Source organism: Dromaius novaehollandiae, chromosome 11 (assembly GCF_036370855.1).
Source record: "Dromaius novaehollandiae isolate bDroNov1 chromosome 11, bDroNov1.hap1, whole genome shotgun sequence".
Classification (NCBI taxonomy): domain Eukaryota; kingdom Metazoa; phylum Chordata; class Aves; order Casuariiformes; family Dromaiidae; genus Dromaius; species Dromaius novaehollandiae.
Window position 1 is genome coordinate 15306833 of NC_088108.1, and position 21306 is coordinate 15328138.

At 36.4% G+C, this 21306-nt stretch overlaps 1 protein-coding gene across 1 annotated transcript in view; it reads left to right on the forward strand.

The window, feature by feature from the left end:
• The window catches only part of LOC112983901 (connector enhancer of kinase suppressor of ras 2-like), a 240445-nt gene that overhangs the window by 108911 nt on the left and 110228 nt on the right, over positions 1-21306 (forward strand). Inside the window, exons 4-6 of the mRNA XM_064518287.1 lie at positions 1045-1132; positions 7833-7874; positions 13126-13245. Coding sequence (XP_064374357.1) covers positions 1045-1132; positions 7833-7874; positions 13126-13245 — 250 coding nt within the window. The remainder of the gene's footprint in view (positions 1-1044; positions 1133-7832; positions 7875-13125; positions 13246-21306) is intronic.

A 21306-nucleotide genomic window follows, 5' to 3' on the forward strand; every position in this document is an offset into this window, starting at 1 on the left:
CAAAAGAAATGATAGTATTGGCTATTTTGAAAATGAGAGGTTTCTTATTAGAGTTTTTATCAATAGGTTTGACACATTAGTTACAGTTGTGCTGTTAATGCTCAATGACTAACCACTGTTTTTTTCATTTATGAATTGAGAATTGGATTACAAGTAATTCCTTGAATGAATGTAGTTAAAATTTTGACTGTAGGAAGACAGAAATCAAAACACAAATCTTATGTTTTGGTTTCTGTTTCTTTGGTTATAAGAATGGATAGCTTTATCTGGAATCTGAATACTCTTGGATATATAAATGGCACCTTAGATATCACAGTTAGAGTAAATCACCCTCCTTCACAGCGTCTGTATAATTCTGGTGACTTCTTCCTAACCTAATGCCAGCAGTCATATTCTCTTGGGCTATGACCTTGTCAGTTCTTATAAATTCAAATGGGGTCAGAATTCAGTCAGAATTCGGAAAGCCTGAAGAAAATCCTTGTGTGCAGGAAGCCGTCAGTGGCTAACTAAGCATTACTTTGCTCTCTGAATTAAGGTGCTAACTGCTTCTGAACAATGATGTCATGCTAGAAATGCTGTCTTTTGAAAGAGTCGTAAAAATAAAATCCTGACAACGTGCAATTGTTTGGAGCATCCTATCTTACTTTCCACAAGAATAACTTTTCGTGTTCTTGCAAAAATCTTTGCTACCTACCTTGATTCTTGTTTCAAAGGCATACTTTATAAAAGTTGTGTAATTTGCTGCTGGAGATTGTCATGATTAGGTGATTGAAATTTTTGCAGTGTAGAACTGACATCTATATAGCATATACTTTCTATAGTGTTCCTGTAGACTCCAAAAAAACAGTAGGACTGTGTTATTGAAAAGTAGATTCATTATTTTGGGATTTTTTTTCCCTGATTAAGCCATAAAACGTTTAGCTGACCTGATTAAGTTTGCCTTTATGAAAATAAATTTGCTAACCATAAGTCTGTTTAAAGGCTACTTATACTGTAAACAGGAATTGTATCCTTAAATACTGTACAAATCTACCTTTCTGACAGGTCTCCATTTGTCAGCGTGACAGAATATTCACTGCTGAAAAACAACATTGTTCAACTGTGCCTGGAACTAACAACCATTGTGCAACAGGTGGGAATGGTTTATCTTCTGCTCTTTCCAAGTCCTCTTCATATTGTTGCTGAAATATCACAATAGTAAAAACATCATTTTCACTTCACCAGCAAAATTGTTTGAGTTACCTGTTAATTATGTAATCTCTTTCCAAAAATCTTCGCATCACTCCCAGAGACTTTGTCTGCCCTCCTATGCTTGGGTAGATTGAAGGGTACTGTGTAGATTAAAAATAGTCCACTTAACTTCTGAGTGGACAGTTTGATGTTAACAGTCTATCACCACACAGGCGTTAAACAAAAGAGAAAAGCCACAGTGGCAAACAGCTTAATTACTACCATCAATTTATTACAGATTAAAATATGACTGATCAGCAGTCTTTCAGGGACCAGTTCTTACAGTACCTACAGATACTTCCCGAACCTGTACTATGGCTTCTTCACTTAAAGGAAGTTGCATAAAAACTGTTTAGTGACTATTCATAGCACTGAAATATTCATAGCAGTAAATGAATCACATCTGGAGCAAATAAGGGTGCTATTATTACTGCTACTCATTACTTAATGGTAGTATAGTACACCACAGGTATGTAAAATTCATTTATCTGGTTCTGTAGTGCTGTATAGTATAAAAGTAATGACAATCTCTGATAGTGTCTGTCCCTGAAATAAGACAAGAGGTGACAGGTACAGAAAGAATGAATGGAAACTAGTTTCGTAAATATTTATGGTAAGCTTCTCTTCTTGTGATTAGATGAAAATATGGATAAGGTAAAATAGCATTATTGGAACAAGTAGAGAGGTTAGAGGAGAACAGGTTTTGGTACAAAATGAAAGAGGAGGATGAAGACTACTGTAGGAAAGGCAGCAAGAAAAAAGATCAGCTAACCCTATAGTTTTGTAAGCACATTAAACTGACACTGCCTTCAAAAGAAATGTTTCCATTGCCAGCCTCTACCCTGTGCTGGCACAGTTCTTCATGCACCCTCACAATGAACCAATCATAGCACTCATTTAAATTAAAAAGGCTTTCTGGAGTAGTATTTTTATGTGAACTTTCAGGGGTTTTTTTCTTCAATTTATTTTTAGTTCTCGCAGAAAAAATTAAACTACCAGACGCATTTTTCCCAGCTTTAATTATTTTATTTTATGCCATTATCATTACTTTACAATATTCAGCTTTCTTTCCTTTCAGAAATATTGGTGTGTACCTTATCCTTTATGTGTTTTTGCAGTGCAAAACAAAGATCCTTTCTCTCTTTTTGTATTTTATAAACTCCTATATACGCATTTTATTTACGTATCTTTATAAACACCTTGTAAGAGAAAGCATAATAACACCAGGCTATTTTCAATTTACAGACTAAGCAAAACAAACACCTCTACAGTGTAAAAAGTTCACATTCTGATTGTGCTCTGCAGCACTTTGAGAGAGTTTTGATTTTTCCCTATGGTCTAGGTGAAAATCTTTTAAATTTGAATTGTCGTCCTTGTTTCTGTTATTCATTCGACTGCTTTTGGCAGAGGAGATGCAGTTCTCCTCTATCAGCAATAGTTTGGCTCTTTTTTTCTCAGTTCTTCGACTCCACTTCACTCCCAAAGCTGTCCTCCTTTTGAGAACTTAAAACCAATCTATCTATTAGCATAAACTCCAAGACTTTTCCAAAAAAAAAAAAAAAAAAAAAAAAAAGTTTAGTTAGTTTTTCAGGTGAGTGGAGTTCTGGCTTTTATCTTATTTTCAGATCTGAATTGTTCAATAGCCAAATATCAATATCTTTTACAGTATATTAACATACATACAGTAACATACATACATATACACATATATACAGAAGCACCAAAAAGAGCAGATAAAACAATCATTCATAGGGAGACAGTTCTGCTGTTACTAAATGTGAGGAAAATTGATCTTAATGTGTGAAAGCAGAGATGTCTCACCTAAACCAGAAATGCAGTCTTAACTGTAGCCAAAAATACAAATTGAAAGGCATAACTACTAGAAATCTGGATCCTTTCAGATACTATTTATGATTTGTTTTACAAATAATGTGAATTTTTACATATCTGATTTAGAGCAAAAGTACACTCATGGCCATGTATTTGGAAAGTTCAGTGACAGACCTCTTCAATCTAAAGATTTATTTTGTGCAAAATTAACATGCTTTGTGTACATAACTTACAGCTGGCACTCAAGGTGAAATTATTTCTAAATGGGGGCATCACTGTATAATGTCAGTTTAATATAGCCAACGCTTATGGATTTTCTCACTAGGATGTACTGCATGCATCTGAGTGACATAATTTTAGATGTAATAGGGAGGTAAGTTTTCTAGTGTTTTGATCATATTCTCTGTGCAAGTATGAAGATGAGATCTTCATTAAAAATTTAAATGAAATACATGAATTGCAATGTTGTACATTATTATTTATATAGCATGTAAATGCTATGATGTATAAGCAGTTGCTGTTCCTTAACTTTATGGCAAGACGAGTTCACTAGTTATAGATGTTTTTCTGATTGATATTTTTCTGATATATTTAAGATGTTTAAAGCATGTGATAGAGCCTTTGATATGTGCATTAAACTGCATGGACAAACATTCTTTAAACAAAAGCTTGTCTGTATCTTATCAAAGAACATCATCACATCTCAGGCTAATTTATTTCCACTCTTGCTTGTTCTCTTCCCTATTCATGTTTGAATAGCCCTATTGAGATAAACTTAGAGATCATATCATAGATTTTTTTTACCTTGTTTTTAGTTAAATAATTTGTTGTTAGGATGAAGTATATGTTTCAGAAGGCTGTCTAGTTCAGATTCCAACTGATGGAGAATTTTGATGTCTCTTAATAGTCTCCTGAAACTGGTCTAACTTTGCAATTAGCCCTGCTTTGAGCAGGTGGTCAGGTGAGATAACCTCCAGAGGTCCCTTCCACCTGAATTATTCTGTGATTCAGCAATTGCCTTCATTGTTAAGATCATAGGTGTTATTTTCAGTATGAACTTTGCAGACTTCAGCTTTCAGCGCCATAATCTTGTTTTGCCTGTGTTTGCTAAAGACCATTTTGCTATCTAACATCTGTTCACTGTTTTCTAAATATAGATTGCGATCAAGTCCTTTCCTTAATTAAACTTAGTAAAATGAGTTACTTTAGTGTATTTTCCAGTCTACATTTAAGTAATTTAAAGTAATCTCATTCTTTTTAATGTGTGAATTCCAGAAGTGTGTTTAATGTTACATACAAAAAAATATAATTTAAATATAATTTTCTTTATAACCACAGTTGAAAGACTGCAGTAGCTCCCTACTGCAGCGTTATGTGGGGAAATGGCATTCAACTGGCAAACAACACAAAATTTTAAGTTCTCTTCAGAGTTGCTCCTTTATAGGGTCTCTATTTCTTTTTGGTAGTTGACTCAGCCCATGCTGTTCTATTGTACTAAGTTACTGTACTAAATATTTTACATGTATTAGTACTTATATGTTTTAGTTAACTGTCCTTGTGATTTGTCATAAATCAGTCTTTGATTTGATTGGGATCTGCATGCATGTTCAGTAGTACTTTCATTTTTTCTTTCAAAACTACTGTCTAAAATTATGAATATAGTGTTGGTGAGCACAAGTCCTACTGATCTTTTCTCTTTACGAGTATTTAGAAGTGTGGTGTTTTTACCATATCAGAGTTGTAAAGGTGTATAGTGCCTATGAAAGGTAGGATGTTCTGCATAGTGCATAAGCTGGCTTGAATGTAATGCTGTTGCTATTACTATTACTATTTTGTACTTTTTGTATTTTACCATTTTACAGAGGAGGAAGAGACGGCAGCTCCTAATTTTTTTCAAATTTTTTAAACTATAAGAAAAAATACAGTTTTTAACATGTCATCTGCCAACAGAAGACTGGGAAAGAATGTCTCTATAACTATTATTTATTTTTCTAAGGAAAATGGACCAAGATTCTATAAATGTTAATTCTGTAAGTTTTTTTTTTTAACGAGATCCCTAGTGCATTGCTATGTATCTGAAATAAATAAATCAGAGGAATATTGTGACCTACTTATCTTAATATTTTTAGTACAATATTGCAAGTGCTTTTAATATCTCATTTAAACTAGTCTGAGGTATTTAAAAAAAAAAGTCAGTGTGCATATATTTTGGAAGGAATTCCAAAACCATTTTTAATGCTAATGTAAACTTGAATATGCAACATAAATATAGCAAAAATTAATTCTGCTCTACAAAACAGTAAAATTGAGTTTTACTATACATAAGTCTTCTATTCTTTGACCTGAAGTAATTAAGTTTATTCAGAATGAAGCTCACATTGTATTTCTGACACACAAATTAAAGGCATAATTTAGATAGGAGCATTAGCTATGAAGTCAAGCTGTAAACCCTGCTGTGATCATTTCGTTCTCTTGGTACTTGGAGGGTTAAAAGGAGATGGCAGATATGCTGTTTGAAGTGTGTTAAACTAGTAGGGAAAACTGCCTTAGGCATTGCCAAACTGACTAATTGACTTTTTTTTTTTGTGGTGCTGTACAAAATAACAGTATGAATACTGAAGAAACATCAAAGGCGTACTTGACCATGAAATGCTAATATAAATTCTTCTCTGCCTTCCTTAGCATTCACAATCTTCTGATTTTAACTTTCGTATTCTGTATTTTAAAAAATGTATTCACTTAGAAATTAATTTCTGTTCCAAAATGCTGATCATTCACAATAAATGTAACACTTAGAGTTGAGGGTGAGTTTATTACCTCTGCTCCAGCCCTATACACTGGGCTGAATGGCTAGAATAGACTAAAGATACTCTGGAAAGCTCAGACCAGCTGAGGGACAAGTTCCTCAAAACAGCACCCAACGAAAGCAGTAATGAGAGAGCTGAAAATGGCCTCAGTGGGCAGGCCGTGGCAGCAGAAATGAGCTGCCGGACAAGAGGAGCCAGTTAACTGTGACTTCTCTCGTGAAGAAGGCAACAGCCTAAGCTGAGCATATAGCTGATCCACTTCAAGAGCAAATGGAATGAGGATGTTAAAATTATTTCATAGAAAGTTTAAATCAATTCACTGTCAATGCACAGTTAATATCCAATGCACAGTTAATATCCAAGAAAGAGGAAATCTTGAGAATTGTAGGGGATCTTAAGATAATTTAGGTGAACCTTTTAGGTATATCAGTAAGTTATATTTTATTCAAGGAAAAAAGACAATAAACAAGATTTTTCCTTCTCATATCCAAACTCTGGAAATGTTTAATACTACTCTGTAGAAAGTTTTTTTCCAGCGTGTTTTCCATCATATTTGGAGAACTGTTTAGTATTTCCCAACACTAGTTTTCTGTTGGTAAGTATCAGTCCACTTAAAGGTAAACAATCTGTGTTAGTGTGGCATTGCAGATAAAATTGTGGAGGGAAATCCCAGGTATCTGGCAGGCCCTTGGCTGCCAGGGGAGCATCAAACCCTGCGGGGCCTCCTGCCCCGCGGCGCTCGTCCCCTCCTCACAGGCCTCTGGGCCTGCCAGGCTGTCGGGCTCCCTGAGCATGGGGCTTGCCAGGGATTACTGGGGGGATTTTTCCGGGGATTTGAAACGTGCACAGAGGTTTATAAAAGAGCCTCTCTGAGGCCTGGGTAGGTGCAGCAGGCCAGTGCTCCCCGAGTCCGTTTGAGAAGGCAGGGTGCGGCCGCTGTCGTGGGCCGGTGTCTGCGCGTGCGCTGCGGGGCCGAGGGCACAGTGGGAGTGCGACTGCGCAGCCGCTTTGGCTGGGGCCTCAGAGGTGGGAGGCTTTGGAGGGGTTTTATCGGAGCTTAGACTTTGCTGCGACTGAGGAAGTTGATGGCAGTTGTTTGGCTGAGAACAAGAGAGACTGAAATCCTAGGTTGCTGTGGGAAGAAGAGAGATTTGTTTTCAGACTTTTCTATTTTAATTTCTCTCTGCTGGCAAAAATGAGTTTTCTCTGTTTTCCTTTTAATTTATATTTTGATAAAATGCAGCTTGAGAGCTGCTGCGGTGGTTTGGAGTCCTGGCCGGTGGGGATAGAGCTGCCTTGGTGCACTTGGGCACTGTTCTGTGGGGAAGGGTTAAATCCTGTCTTTACTTGCCATGACTCTGTTTGACTTTGTGGAGGGCTGTAATGCAGAAATCTTCAAGACATTGGGAGTAACCCAAGCTGACAGTGTGGACACACCATGTTTAATGTGTTTGTAACAGTTGGCTTGTCATCTTCCTTGCCATGCTTTACAGTAACACCACCAAAACAAACAAAATAAGGATAACTTCTAGTGGTGGGTGTGAGGCAGCTGTCTTCACCACATGCAACTTGTCCAACAGTTGACAGGCATTTTGCCTGATTCAAGGCTAGGCTGTGTATCGCTAGCTCTTGAGTGTTAGTGGATTTCTGACATGCCTGATTAATGATAATCATTTTTTTTCTCTCTATCATGCATCTATTCTTTCCCCCCCTTTACATCTCTATTGCTGCTAGTCATTTTGTTCCTTTAAAGAGAAGAATACTTCCCTGAGATTAACCAGCCACAAATTTCCCAAGAGTGTAAAAATAACATTTTGGTTGGGACAAAAATTAAGAGATCATTTCTTTTTACAGGAACATGCCTAAATATATGGGAGAAACTTACCAGCATAAAGCATTCTTTTCTTTCTTAAAAGGAAATTAAAAATAATGTGCATTAATTTTTTTTGTTTTATTTTACTACAGGATTGTACAGTGTATGAAACAGAAAATAAAATTCTTCATGTGGTAAGTAATACAAATATTCTCCTCTCATTCCCCGCCACTACACAGTTCCGTGGAGTAATACTCTGTTATACCTGCGGTTAATTACAAATATAGTACTTAATAATTGTTCTCAGGTTGTTTAGAAGCTTCGCAGTACTCTGAGATGGTACATTCTTATTAGTATTAGATATCACTGGCCTGGAATCCCAGCAATGGATGCATCAGATACGTTGCATTGCTAGCTTCACTGGTTGTCAGATTGGGCATTCTATAAAAGCTTTCAGTACAAAAAAATTTAATGACTCAAAATGAATGGAAGAATCTCCTGCAAAGTTATTGATTAGATATTGGTCCTTAAGTGCAAGACTGCAGACTTAATATTTTCATGATAATGGCAGAGAAAAGTACTAACACTGAGATAGAGTTAAATCTCGTGGTCAAAGGGAAATCTCAAAGGATTTGCAAGTTCAGATAAGCTTTTGACAAGCTCCGACCTAATGCTTGATTTTTATTTATTTTTTTTTTCAAAAGCCTTTTACACATATTCTACTTCCAGCAGGGATTAAAATATGTAGTAAATCATTGATGTGCTGTTAAATTCAGAAAGTGTGCAGTGACTTCTAGAAAAAAGCTTACTATTGCAAACCTGATTCTGAAGAAAGACTTGTAAAAGCACCTGAAATCTTCTGGGATTTGGAGTCTGTGTGTGCATGTGTGTGCGTGAGTGTGTGTGTATATAATGCACACATGTGCGTGCACACACACACCTTTTAATTTGTGACTTAGAATTCTAGTGATATATTTCTTCTAGATAAACATCTGTAGCAGGAATGTTACTTTTGGCTTTTTTCACTGCCCTGGATGGAAGGCTGAAGAAACAGAAGAGAAGAGAGAAAAGTGACATGTTTCAGTTTTTAAGTATTCCATGGGATTTGTCACGCTTCCACTTCTGAGCCTAAGAAATCTGGGTCCCAAGGCAGTGGAACTCACTTTAGCCTGAGTGAAGTCACATGGAGTTATCTGATGCGGAGCATCCAGGCTCTGAGAATCAACCTGTTAAGTCTTTATCATCTAACTGTAGTGAAGTGAGAAGAATAACTATTACTTCTGCCTTGTTTAGCCTCATCTGCCTGTTCTTCCATATTTCCCAGTGGATTCTTTGCATCCGGTCAAAAGCAACATTCCTCTCTATGCATTGCTTTTAAATAATCCAGGATCAGTTATTTCTCCATCAAAAGTGACTACTACCATCTTCTACTGTATGACTTTTCAGCCTCTTTACAGATACCATCACTTTGGCAACCTTTTGCCCTTTCAAATCTGCTAGTGAAGTGCTGGTTCCTGTCCAGAATCCAGCATAGGAAAAGCCTCTGGGAGTAGTATCTCAAAAATTGTCCCCTGGGACTGATGTCTGTGAACTGTTTGAAGATGAGCACGTACCTTGCCTTATCCTGACCTGTCAGATCTCATCGGTAATAAATCCTTTAGGATTTATGGCAGTGAATTAAAATTGAACAGAATTCTGTCACTACTTATGCTTATATAAAATTACTGGAGGGGTTTGCTAAATCTCATTGAGTGCTTTAGAGCCATTTGAGGTTGAAAGGCATAAGAGAACTTGGGATGAGAACAATAGAACCAATCCTTTGTGAACAGAAGGTGCACTGTCATTCTGTAGTGTAACTGGTGTTATATTCAAAATTTTGTCACAGACAAAAAGCACATGGTATATGTAGATCCAATAATTTATTGCTAATCCATTTAAAATAGGGCAAGAGCCATTACTTGTCCAAATAAAATGACACCCACATACCAGTAATCCAAATTTTTCAATTAAAAAGTCAAGGGGAGAATGACTAAGGTGATTAAAATACTGCTGTGCAGGCTATACTATCTTCCAGTAAGCTGCCTCTTCTAGCTGAGGGTCTTTCTCAACCTTCTGGTCGTCTGTGGATTCTGGAGGTCACTGGCCAGCCTTTGTTACGTGAAAGGGCTGGGGTGATTGTCACAGCAAGATGTGTCCTGAGTTCCCTAGAGGAAGAGGGTAGTATTGATGATGTTGGTTTCTTACCCTTCTTTCCTCAGAATTTTGGGTTCTTTAAGGGTTGGTTTTATATACTGCCTGTTGGTGTGCTTCTTTCCCATTAATCTGCAAATGTTTTTTATTATGCTACAGTTTTTGCTTGCCCATAGACACTTGCTGCGCTTTTGCCATATCTGGTATGGCTAATTGTTACCACGTATGGTAAAGGGTAATGAGATTAAACAAGTTCCAGGGATTAGGGATAGTGAATAAGGTCTGTGTTTGATAATAGGACCACTGGTGACCTTGCAGCCTATGGTTGTTTGATAGTAATAGCAACACCTATGTACAGTGCTACAAGGCTGCGGGGAGGGAGGGGTGAATTGGGAAGGCAGATGAGTGAGTTTTCATCAAGTTGTTGTGTTTTGTTAAATTAAACTCTTAAATACCACATGGAGTTTTATTTCATTTTTAAAATTAAGACAAGATCAGGAAGGATATACACTTACAGGAGAGAGGGAGACTTGTAAAATGATGATCCACAATCGACTTTTTTCTTTGATTACCTGAGAGATTCATTGGGGTGCACGTTTATTTGGAGGAGCACCACACTAGAGTAGTTTATGCTCAGATGATGTGATGGCAGGTGCAGAGCTCCCATTCTCTCACTAGTCATATAGTAGACTGTCTACTCTACAACTCAGGTGTTATGGGAAAAGATAAATTATGAAGGAGAAACCTTCCTGGTCACTTAACAGACATCACAGAGCATACCTTAGAGTCCGATTTCTTTGGGTGTTTGCTCAGCAATGTGGTTATCTGGACAGCATCAGTTCTTCATACTAATAGAGTACATTATGCATTAGAAATGATGTGGTAGTAGCTCTTTCTCTCTGCTATAAATACAGATAACTATTCACTTCTAGTCATTGTACAGACATAACAGTGGCTGTCCCATTCAAAATACTTTCGTGGCCTATTAGCTTGTTTGAGACTTGGTGGTTTCCTAGAGATTCTGTTCTTGCCATGGCCCATTGAGAGAAATATAATAAAATAATTCTAGGTCATGAACAGCCTGTAAAAGCTTATATAGAATACCTCTACAGCAGGTACTGAACTTCTTGAAGTACCCATTTTTGTTTTGAGATTTTCTTCACTTTTTTCCAAACATGGTGATATTGCGCCACCTGGAGAGAATGTACTTTGTTTCTCTGTGGTTTTAGAATTAGTACACAGGAGTCTTTGGTCCTCTCTTAACTTGTTTTTTATGCAAAAATACTTTAACATATGTTAACGTCTATTCTTGTATTGATAGCGCTAGATCAAGGAACGTTTCCTGTCCCTGTGTTGTTATTTGTAAATTCTCCTGAGATGTTCCCACCTATACAATCTTAGCCTTTGCATTATTTATAGCCTGTGTCAGGCCTCTTTTGCTTCTGCTGAACTACTTTCAGGCTGATATTTTTAATTATTCCAATACATTATTCTTGAATGTTTTCCTGGTGCTAAAATCCTATATAGATTTTAATTACCTTTCTGAATCTTGGTGAGATCTTAAAAAATTATAAATTTGCTTGATTGAACACTTCTTTGCAGTTTATTCAGTTCCAAAGTGTACTTACTGCAAAAGTATTTATATGTCACAACAGTAAAGATAAAGCATTACATCAGAAAATAGAAAGTGTTCTCTGGAATTCAGTCTGCATCTAATCTGTGCACATGATATTAAAAATGTGAAGGGGTAGGAAAGGGCCTCAGTTCAAAATCATAATGGAATTTTGATACAACTGTAATTCAAAAGATAGAAGAAACTATATGCACAAAGCCATGATCAGCCATGGGTTTGTATGTAAAATAACAGTACAGTATATTTTTGAGCTGGCTTCCATATCCCTGGTGGGCAAAAATACCTGAAATACTGTTTAGGGGTTCTGTTCCAAAGCTGAAATTGCTAGTAATACATCTGTTGTTTTGGTGACATTTAGATGCAGATATGCATGCCTGATTGTGATACTTTGCATCTTGCAGCTGATATAAAAATACATATGCAACATCCAGTACTTCAGACTTGTCTTGGATTTCCAGATGAGTAAATATACACTGAATGAGAATATAATCTGTAAATTCAGTCAGTTAATTTATTCATTGTGATGACTTTATTTGTTTAACTTGCATGTATAGTGTCAAATGAGATATTAGAAATGCTCATGCTTTTGAAAATGCCTGAAATAAAACTTCCCGTAAGGGATTTCACTACCATTTGCTGTAATTAGGGAAAATGACAGTGTAGTCCCTGAAGGAAAATAGATGCATACAGCACATCTTCAACCAGAAGACCATTCTGAGATTCATTTAAATGAATAGTTTCAGATTAGGTTCATATATTTCTAGACCTATTCTTTTTTGAAGGAATAGTTTAAGCAACACATGCAAACTTGGGAATAAATCTTTACACATGAAGATTCTCTAAGAGTCCAGACCAGTTTCTTTCTGGTACATGGACATACTGTTTGGCTTTGATGAATAGGTTTAATCTGTCTGTATCATTGTTACCATCAATGAAATGGAGTTCCTACTTTAAAGGCATTTGTGTGGATTGGCATTACCATTTTGAGATCCTTAGCTGAAAGGTAGTATAACATAAAATATAACTATTACATAATTACAGTGGTTCAGAATATTCACTAAAAGAGGGGTCGAAAGTTCCATGAGAATTTTACCTAAACAGGAAATGGAATAACTAAGGCACTTTTCTGTCAGTCTTATTTTAAGCAGAATTCACACCATATTATCACTGATGATATGGTTGCTCTAATTATTTGATTGCCAAAAAAGGCTGGTGTATAAGGCTTTTTTTAATACAAGTTTCACTTGACTTCCATTTCATTTATGATGATACGTTATAAAGACAGTGAAATGTATTTCATCAGGCATTTTGTTTAAAAAGTGCATATAGTTGGAGGGGAGAAGGTAATTTAGATACATAGAGGTTGTCAGTGCACAATGAAATATTTTCGTCAAAATAACTGTGCCTGCATGTGCATTATTTTGACATAAACAGATTTTTTTCTTAACATCTTGTTCTTGACTTCTATATACAACACAATTTAGTTCTTGGCAATCTTTATTTTTTACACTGCTAAGAACTAAAATGATCTGTTTATTCTGAGGTAGCTCTCAAAATAAGCACTTCATTGCTGATAGTTTCAGTTAATATGAGGAGTTACATTGACTTCTTTTTCTTTGTAGTGTAAAACGTTGTCTGGAATTTGTGACCACATTATCTCGCTCTCATCTGATTCTCTGGTGTCACAGTCAGCACATCTTGAGGTAGTTCATCTCACCAGCATTATGCCCAGTGAGGGTTTGGTAAGTAGCAAAGCTACTTTTATCTGTTGGAATATTGAATACAAGCCTCAGTTCTTTAAGGTGATTTCTTTCTTAATTTGTCAAGAAATCAAAATGTATTTTTATGCAGTTTATTTTTTGACAAGCTGAATCTGATTGGAGAGTGGTTTAATTACAGTCTTTTAACAAAAAAAATTTAATTTTTTAAACAAAATTTTAAGACCTTTTTACGTAGGGCTTCATATGTTGCTGGTAGCCATATGAGCAGCTAAAGTAGAATTTAAAGTCCTTCGATAGCTGTGTTACAGTTTTGGAATATATCAAAATAGTTCATTTTCCTGGTATGTGTACATATTTTGAGATCAAGCACAATTAGTTAATGTGCTTTGAAAATGAGTAGTGTGTTGTCTATTTCTTAGGCTTGCATAAAAATAATTACATGCCTCCCTTACAATTCAGTTTAAATAAAGCTTTCAGGAGTATGATCTCAGAAAAAAAATAAATCCCTTAAATTTGTATGTACTTGTTCACTGAACAGAATGAGTAAGAGTCTTTTGTATATCCCAGCTGCCCTGCATTAGTAATGGGTCATACCACTAAAATTATCTGCAGTGTTGATAACGTAATTATTGGGTTACTGCTTTTAAATACTAATGTACTGTTATACTTCTTTGGACAAGTGATTTTTGTGGGGTTTTAGGGGTCAGTGGGTGAAAGTTTCTGTCTCTCGCCTCGCTAGTCCCCTAGTTCACAGCCATTTTAGTTTCAGTAGGGTATGGGAGGAATAGGGATTGTGCTTGGAAACTTAAGATCCTAATAAAAGCTAGAGTATAAGGTAGCACTGCAAGCACTGGGATGTTCTTGCACGCTCTCCTGAAGAGACAGACCACTTTTCCCAGTGGTCCTGTGTGGCAGGAGTTTTCTTCTGCTTCGGCATTGTCTTGGAGAGAGGAAAGGGTGCCACTAGTTGAGGTGGGGTGAGGGGAGTGAATTAAAAGCTCTGTGTGGCCTGCATTTCACAGGCATGAATTTCACAGACTGTTTTTCACAGTCGTGCCTTTATCTAAGGCTGGGGGAGTGTCAGAGGTTTTGAGATCCTGGAGAAAGACAAGGGCAAGAAGTGTCTGTTGGACGTGGTGGATTTCTAGGGCTGAGGAGGCGGGATGTTAGGAGGGTTGGAGGCAGGGTGTTATCAGTGAAGCAGGAGTTGAGTATGCTGAGAAGCAGAGGCATTGTGGGAGGAAATGCACATTCTTTGAGAAAAGAGGTAATATTAGTAGTGCTCCTCTTCCTTACTGTTACTGTAGTTGAGGGATATCTAGGAAATACCAGGTCAGTATCATTTGCAGGTTGTGTAGTGTCTGTAGTGTAAATGTGTCAGTGCTTTTGCCCTGTGATAAGACTACTGCATTCTGCACTCTAGTAGTCTGGATCTATGTGTGACTTTCCATTCTATCCAGAAATGTAGATTTTTCTGCTGATCTACTTAGAAGAAAGTTCACTGCTGGTGCTGAAGAGAGCAGGAACAGCAGACCTTGGCATTGGTAGTGTTTTTCCTATTCAGTGATGGCTCTAGGTCTAGGAGGGGTGTAGGCTGGGGTAGGACAGGAAGAGTGTAAACTGCTTCAAAAATGGAGCATCCTCTAGTGAACTGAGAATTAAATGGTGTCCAGTGTTAGGCTGGGGTGTTATATGAGTTTTTGGATGTGAATGGTGTACTCTCCATAAAAGGCTGATCATTAAGTACAGGAGTACAATTTAAACCCTAAAGACATGGGTGACCAAGGTGTTCTTGCCTGTCGTGTGGCCTACAGCTTGTTCCTGACTACCCAATTTTCTGATAGAATATCAAAGGAGGGGGACTGTGCTGTTGTAATGCTGTAGACTGGGTCCTGTCACTGGTTGGAAGAATCATGATGTAGTTCTGCTTTGCAACGTATTGATAAGCTTTATAGCCAACACAACTGCAGTAAGTGGGCACTGCTGATGGAGAACATGAGACAAAGAACGCTGTAAGCAAAATTGTTGGTTAAATATTTTTTTAGATGAAGTGAAATCACCATGAATGACTGAGTTTGCTGTGCCTAATTGTGAAGGCACTGTGACATGGTAGGTTGGAAAGTTCCTTATAATGTTCAATTTTGCTGAGACTATGTTCTGTTTAGAAAAATACATGAAAAAGGACTATAAATGGGAATAAAAGAAAAATCATATGAAAAGGAAGAGAAAACAATTGAGATAAAATATAGAACAGAGTAATGAATTACAAATGTCTTTCTCATGATTGCATAGCAGTTTTTTCCACAGGATATCTGTTCCATTCAAGAGAAAAATGAGTGCTATTCACTAAATAGAAAGTATTCAGAGTTCCATTTTTATCCTTATCATTCAGTGTAGGGGTGAGGTCTTATTTACCACATTTCAGCTAAGCTCTGCATTCTCTTGGGTTACTAATTCATCAAGAGATTTTTTTTTATGTGGCCTTCTTGAGCGTTTCACAGACAGTAATTAATTCATCCTCGCAACACACTTGTGAAAATGATATTGAAATTTTAGTTTTATAGATAGGAATCTCATGCACAGAGCAGTTTGTGTCAAAATCATAAGTCTATTTTTCAGGACCGAATGGGAGATGCTTAGTATAGGATTTTTCAGACACTTTGTTGCTTTTATAGCGTAAGTTTAAAACACAGTCTATCTTGGCTTTAATTGTAGCTAAGGTTTGCAGAGCTACCTACAACTCTAGCTCCAGCTTCCTAAAAGGTTGACAGCTAGAAAATGAACGCAACTATTTGCCATTCATGAAAAAATCTGCTGTAAATTACTTGCTTAGGTTTATATAAGAATTCAGTTATCCAGAATGATATTCAGCTGCCTAAATTATGAGACTTTCTCTATTTGCAGAATTTGCAAAACATCTTTTATTGTATACCTTCCAATTTCTTCAACAAATGATCTGGAAATCCTATAGACTTTACATAAACTTGCACAGAAACTGAATTAATTTTTAGGCCAAGGTCCATACAGTGACTACACTGAGTCAGGACTTCTGCAGGGATGTGTCTGCGTGTGTAATTGTTTAAGTAAATTCTGTATCATAATGCATTTTCACGAAAGTGACTGTATGCCATTTGAATGGGTACCTTCAGTTCTAGCATTTTCTGACTTTCTATTCTTGCATTTTCAAGCTTAATAGTCTTTTTCTCTTTTCCTTTCTGAAGTATCTTCTTTTCCAGTCTGCTTTATTTAACAAAAGAAGGAGAAAAAAAAAAGAAAAAGGAGAGGGCATTGTTTTATCACGTGCATTCCTCAGAAGGTGATCTCTGCTGTTAGTTTAACGGCTGTTTGCTGGACAGGAGGAGAATTTATGTTGGGAAGAACACATTTTAGGTTCCATTCCAAGTTCTGATGAGGTTTGTGTTTAAATCCTGCTCTCTGTAGCCACTTTCTGGCTCCTGCTTTTCTCCACTGTATTCCCATTCCTTCCCAGGCTGTACCCCTCTGTGCACACCAGTCAAACTGATTTCTCCTTTTCCCTCTTAAGCCTCTAAATTTTCATAGTAACAAATACCAGAACACACTCCATGTTTTTTTCCATTTTTTTCCAAAGTTATTTTCAACATTGCCAAACACTTTCTCCTGAACTGTAGTATTTGCAAAGCTGATATTATTTATGTCTGAAGTGTACTTTATGATCAGCCCAAATAAGATGACTGGAATGCAAAACCTTGTTTCAAACTGCTGATTTGACAAACTTGGAGGTAATCCTATACTAAAAAACGGTTAGACTCTGGGAACCATTGTAAGGTCTGACCATACTGACAGAGAGAGAACATGCGTGTGTAAGTTTTTATGACATAAAGCACTGTTAAACCTAATTATTTAAGAAAATGCCTTTCTCTGACCTTTATTTTTTCCATTCTCTGCTTGAGTTATTTAAATTTTCAGTTGTGGCATTACAAAGGAAATTGGATATTTTTTTTACTTCAAAATGTACATTTCTTTCTGCTTAAACAAGGATAGATTTCCTTTCTGTTGCATGGCAAACTTCCTTTTGAAGTTACAAAAACTTGTATTAAATGAAACTGCAGTTTTACTTTTTAGGAACCACACACGACTGCTGAGTATATACCAATCTCACAACAAGGCATGATTTTTTTTTTCTCGTTATTGCGATATTTGAAAAATCTGCTCACCTGGTATTTTTTGATCATGCGTCAGAAGTAAGTAGACTAAGTTCTGCCTGTAGGAGTCCCAGAAGAGCAGCCGCTCTCTAAAACTTCTTGAGTTGATGGACCCAGTGTAACCATTAGGTTGCAGCCCCTAAGCTTGGCAGTGAATCCTTGTAGTTGAGGGTAGGTGAAAGGCTATGGGAACTTTACCATAAATTAGTTCAGGCTAAGTCCCGAGCCAGCTTTAGTGCAGATTTGCTGTCAGATAAGTAGACGCAGGCTGTGGGAATCAGTGTTCTAAATGAGATGATGGATATAGGGACTGCCTGTGGGCATGTGTATGGAGGGTTTTTTTGTTTCGTTTTGACTTTCTGTTCTTAGAAGATCAGGGTTTGTCACTGGTTCAAGATCTTTTATATTATAGCCAGTATTATTTCTCAAAAGTTTAAGTCTTTCTCAAAAGAGAAATTTTTTCTCTTTCAAATTTAATGTGCTGTGCATATATTTAAAGATTCTTCTTTGTAACATGCAACTTTAATCTTTACTGTTAAGCAGGAGATTTTGAACAGGCAGGCCACTGTCCTGTCATCCCCCCTCCCCGTATTTTCTGATGTTTGAGGAATGCAGTGCTTCTGGATTGCAGTAACATTTTTATCTCTCTTCTTTCACACTATTTTATGATCTTTTTTGTCTGTATTTTGTCTCTGAGGTTAGTACTGCTGATAGAAATAGGCAATGCAATCTTTCACGTTTTAATTAAGATATACACTGCTTATATCCATTAATTTCTCTGCAGAGGTAATCTTTCTCACGTCATTTAAGAATTTAAGGGAAGTATGGACTGTGAGAATAAATGTTTTTTATTAGACCAGGTGATGCCACTTGAAAAAATATGGGCAAGCTTTCAGGTGCACAGGCCCTTCTTTCTTGTTTTAGGGATTATTCATCTATCTAATGTACAGTTCCCAATTCAGATAGCTCTCCTTATGTGGGATATGTGATTTAAGGTGATGGAAGCCAATCTTCTCCATTTTTACAAGAAAGAAAGTGAGAGAGAGTATGCAAGAAAAAAAAGTGGTGTATGAAGACAGCTTATTTTTGTGGAATTACACCTGGCTATCCTAAAAATTGGTGTTAATCTAATTTCTAAGCTTGAGTTATTTCAGATTATTTTTAAAGGCATTCACAAATCCGACAGAGTCCATCAGTTTGGCATATGTAGGCTCTCATAGCCTACCTTTGTTGTTGTTCATGATTTTTTGTTTGTGTATGATTTAGTAAAAAGTGCCTAAGAAAAAAGAAACTCTTCTTTTGAATAAGATAGTTCAGATAAATATATATTACTGTTACTAGCAAATAGCAAACAAAATGAATGCAAATTCCGAATCAGCATAGGATTCCCATAAAAAGAAAGAAGGAAGCTAGTGAAGAAGAAATTTAACAGAGCAGCAAAAGAGGTAAAATATTAGGTAGTGTCTTAAGAACTGTTTAAAAAAATGTTAAAGGTTCATAATAAATATTTATGTGAAATAAACTCAAAAAGGACCAAAAGCCAAAACAAATCCAACTTAATATGCTTGCACAGATGAAAAATAGAAGATACTAGAAATAATTTTTTTAAAAAGTAGGAGTTGTATTAAAGCAAAGAAAATAGGTGGATTAAGTACAAATTTTGTCAAAGGACTAATAAGGCAGACAAAAAAAGATTCTCAAGAACAACTTTCTAATGGCATGAAATTTAAATTAAAAATGCTTTCGGTCACCTCAAAGCACTTTTTTCTGTCAATTTTTGATATGACTGTTGTTCTGCCCATGTCTACTAGTTAAGGCAAGGTCAAAGAACTGTGTCTTCGTTTCAGGCAAAAGATGGAGAAATGTAACAGTTCCCTGGTAGTTTGTGACATTACGTAGATCTTTGCTATTGATGCTTCACTGTGTTATAAAAGTAGAGCCAACCGTCTTCACCCTGTAGCTGAAGTGAACCCAATGCTGTTGACACATACATCATTTTGTTGTGGTTTTAAAAATGTCAATTTTTCATGCAGAAATACTTTACTGCATTCCGGCAAAAAGTGTAATGAAAAGACAAATGACCTGGTAATGAGTCAAAAAGGAAAGTGTTCTACAGTTGGGGATGGTGGAGGTATGAGCTAAAGGTGCTACCGTAAGAGAGTTTAGACTCATTGAGGAATTCAGGGAGCTCTTAAGTATTATCTGAAATCTCTGTAGATTAATCTGGGGATAACTGTTGACACTTAGAAATGCACTGCTGTCATAATATCTAGGTTAATTGACCAGATGCACCCCCAAGAAGGTTTGCAAAGAAACATCACTTATATCTGACAACACCGTTTTCTGGAGAACAGTCTCTTTAAAATGGGATTTTAAATGATTGCTTCCTCCCCATGTGTTTCCAAAGGTCAGATTTTTAATTATAAAACCTTGAAGCTATTTTCTGTTAGGGAACAGTGACAGAATTACTCAGGATTGGCCAGGTTCCTTGATATAACAGTCTGCAAAATGCTTCATAGTTCCATAGCACCTCTCATACATCAGTATAATTCTTCCAAAGTATTATATCTGACATAGTTATTAAAGAGCAGCTATCTATTTCTAGCCTGCTATACTTTTGACTAGTCTGAGCCATCTTGATGGAGTAAATGAGTATACTTAAAACATTCTTCAAACAAGAATCTGACTGAAACCAGTGAAAGTGAGTATTGCCTGCAAGAAAACAGAGCATATCGTTCAACTTTTAAAGACTAGTTAATTAACAGTGGGTGAATTTTTTTCAGATCTGCTTATCAGCAGATGATTTGGTTTTCAAGTGTTTTTTTGTCAGAAAAGAAATCATATGGATTCTCTACCATTATAATTCAGTTGGAAATCAATAACTTTTGATGGATCAAAGATGATTTCCTATGATGTATTGAGACCAAGTAGCTGCTCATCAAGTTTAAAATGATCATGAACCAACTAGAGAGAAATAGGCCAGTGTGAAAAGCATGTAGGAAGCATATAGGAAGAATGGTGACATGAAACATATAAATTATATTTCCCATTATTTTACATGGCTTTGACAATAAAAATTTGCAAGTTTTTGAAGTAGGACTTCTCTGACAAATACAGAATTTCTGTGAACAAAATGCTCTTTATCTTTTGCTGGGGGCTCTAAACTTCTATTTTGACAACATAAGGTGATTCAGAATTATTCGAAGGATATTAAATCAACAGTACATTGTGCAAATTAGATTTCAAAAACTGATGGCTATCCATACTGCATGGAGAGATATGAAACTACGACCTTCCTACTGAGAGACAAGAGTACAAGCAGTTGAGTCTCATTGACATTTAAGTCTGTGTGTGTGCATGTGTGTTTGTGTACAGATAGATAGATACCTACTTATGTTGTCTGCCTGTATCTTGCCAGTCACTTCCTTGAAGCAGAATTATTGCTGGACTAGTTGCAAAGTTCTTTTTATCTCACCAAGCTCATTTTTCTCCATAAATTGGCAATATGGGCATTGGCTCATATGTTTTCTGGGTTAGGCTGTGTTTTTTACTGAATCAGTAACTCTCTGAGGATGGCATTTAAGTTTAAAGGCTGTTACTGTTCATTGTTTCAATTCTGATAATCCTTTTACATCACTAGTAAAGAGGTCAAGTGTTAAATATTTCAAATAGTGAATTGTCACCTGCTTTTATGCTGATGCTAAGTTATGAATTCTGCCCAAAACTGAGAGTGAGTGAGTGAGTGAGTGAGTGTGTGTGTGTGTGTGTGTGTTAGAATAAAAAAATGCATGAGATAACTGATGATGTTTATAATTGGTCTTGATATATACTTTTTTAACCTAGATTTGAAAATGGTATTCAACGATGGTTCCTTCCAGTCTGTTGAAATGTCATTGTC